At 29.6% G+C, this 2,373-nt stretch overlaps 1 protein-coding gene across 1 annotated transcript in view; it reads right to left on the bottom strand.

The window, feature by feature from the left end:
* The window catches only part of LOC107282578 (ATP-binding cassette sub-family A member 10), a 76,855-nt gene that overhangs the window by 36,007 nt on the left and 38,475 nt on the right, over nt 1-2,373 (bottom strand). Inside the window, exons 21-22 of the mRNA XM_029283035.1 lie at nt 1,587-1,877; nt 1,238-1,351 (exon numbers count right to left, since the gene is read on the bottom strand). Coding sequence (XP_029138868.1) covers nt 1,238-1,351; nt 1,587-1,877 — 405 coding nt within the window. The remainder of the gene's footprint in view (nt 1-1,237; nt 1,352-1,586; nt 1,878-2,373) is intronic.

Here is a 2,373-nt window from a genome sequence, read left to right as displayed (position 1 = left end):
AAACTAATTTCACACAAAGTTACTTGGACTCATCTCAACTGCTAAAAATAATAAAGATTGATATCCAGATTATATTGGCAGAAAGGGGAGCAAATTTTGCTCAGTTTGAAGTGATTAAGTTTTGTAACCAAATCTTGAGGTTTGATAATCGAAACGCTCTAATATCGGAATTAACTTGGTATAGAAAGAAAGCTAGAGTTAGATATAAATATGACATTAAATGTTATCTGATGGGTTAAAAATGTTTTAAAGGTTTTTTTCTGATTTAATAACGAAGGAAGACTATTATAAATATGATAATGTTGTAATAATTGAATTTGTTTGATTTAATTATGAATGGATGGGAATTAAGGTCCTAAAGGTTCCTTTTTTTTTTTATTCAATAATGGTCGAAGGAGGTGGACTTATTGTTAATGTTACATTTGATAAACAATTGAATGATAACTAAGTAATTGAAGATGTAAACCTTATTAAGGGTTTAAAATGATTTTTTATAGGTGCAGTTTGATGAAATGACAGAATTTACTTGTTAATTTTATGGAAGATGGGAATTTTTTCTTTTTTTTTTAGCTTGCTGAAATGGTAAAGATTTTGGGTATTTGAAGAATTAATTAAATGAATATAAACAATTGAATGATAATTAAGGAATTGAAGTTGTAAATCTTATTAAGGGTTTAAAATGATTTTTTTATAGGTGTAGTTTGATGAAATGACAGAATTAACTTGTTAACTTTATGGAAGATGGGAATTTTTTTCCTTTTTCTTTTTTTTTCGTACAAGTAAGGGATGGTGTTAGACTGTCTTGCTGAAGTGGTAAAGATTTTGGGTATTTGAGGAACTAATTGAATGAATAATTTTTATTAATACGGAGGAGATGGATTGTTTAAGTTTAGAGTTTGGAGTTAGAGATATTAATATTGGTTTACTTGTATTTGAATATTAGCCTAGGTTTGGTTTGGGAAGTCCGGGGGGTGGGGGGATGGGATATAACATTGTGTAATATCTGTGATGTATTTCTTTTTTTTTTTTTATGATGAAAAAAATAAAATTTTATATTGAAAAAAAAAAAAAAAAGAGAAATGAGAAATAAATTCTGAATACAGATATTGTCCATCTGTAGCATCTGACAGAATCTTTTAAATCACTCCTGCTGTCATTTGCAGATGCCACATGAAAGTACAATATAGGCATATCTTAATAAATCTTTGAAGAAATCAAAGAAATATAATTATTTTACCATGTAATCTTCATTACTTCGCATTGCAAATTGTGGTGGAAAAGCAGGTAATACAATTGAGGCCGCAATCATGTAAATTTCCATTAACATCCAGAATTCAGAATATAAATCAATCTGAGGAATAAATTAAAATATGTTTTAATCCATTGTGATAAAATGTCATAATAGAATAGCTATATTATTAACATAAATGCTAGTCTAGCCCTGTCACACGACCATTTACTTTTTTAACCACATAGAATTGTGTCATCAAAACAATTTTGATCTGGAATGATTGCATAAAATTCAACTTACCCTTGAATGACTGGGGATGGGACAACATTGCAGGAGATATTCATTGAACATCTTAAACTCTCCCACCACTTATGCTCCCTAGCAATCGCCTTTTACATAATATCTTGAAAACTATGATTAGATTATATTTGAAACTAAATAGGAATATTTTCCCTGTTGCTTCCTGCACACAAAAAAACTTCATTTGATATTCCTCTGGAATACTTACACTGATAAATACATGATTCCAGGTTCGAAGATGGGCAGTAGAATTAAACATATGCAAAAATGCATTGCTGATGATGTTGACAAGCACAGGAAAGCAGTTAGTTATCTCCATATGGCACATAAGTGTGAACTTGTATTTCTGAACCAAGGCAAGAAGTTAGAACACAAGGGACACAAGTGAGGAACATGCTAGGAGAACAAAAGTTCTAAAGAATGTAATTTACATAATTGCAAACTTAACTTATAATAAAAGCCATTTGCTTTTTTTCTAATTTGAAGAAAAGCAAAAAATATTACCTTTTTTTTAAGGTAAGGTCTAATTTGGCCTTTAAACTGAGGTCTTAATTTCCTCCCAAAGTATGTGGGATCATAACAAAGAAGTAGGCAGGACCAGGACAAAATTAATAACAGTATGATTATTCCAGACACATTTTATTTTATTTATTTATTTATTTATTATTTTAATTTGTATACCGCCCTTCTCCCATAGGACTCAGGGCGGTTCACAGCATATTAAAAACAAATAATATACCCAAAATACAGAAAATACACAATACAAAAATACAAAAGAATAAACCCTGATAAAAGCCGAATTAAAACCAAATATTCCCAGCTGTGTTTCCAATTAAAATACT

Source organism: Protobothrops mucrosquamatus, unplaced genomic scaffold, assembly GCF_001527695.2.
Source record: "Protobothrops mucrosquamatus isolate PMUCROS unplaced genomic scaffold, P.Mucros_1.0 scaffold9, whole genome shotgun sequence".
NCBI lineage: Eukaryota > Metazoa > Chordata > Lepidosauria > Squamata > Viperidae > Protobothrops > Protobothrops mucrosquamatus.
This window is presented reverse-complemented; position numbering and strand designations above follow the sequence as displayed.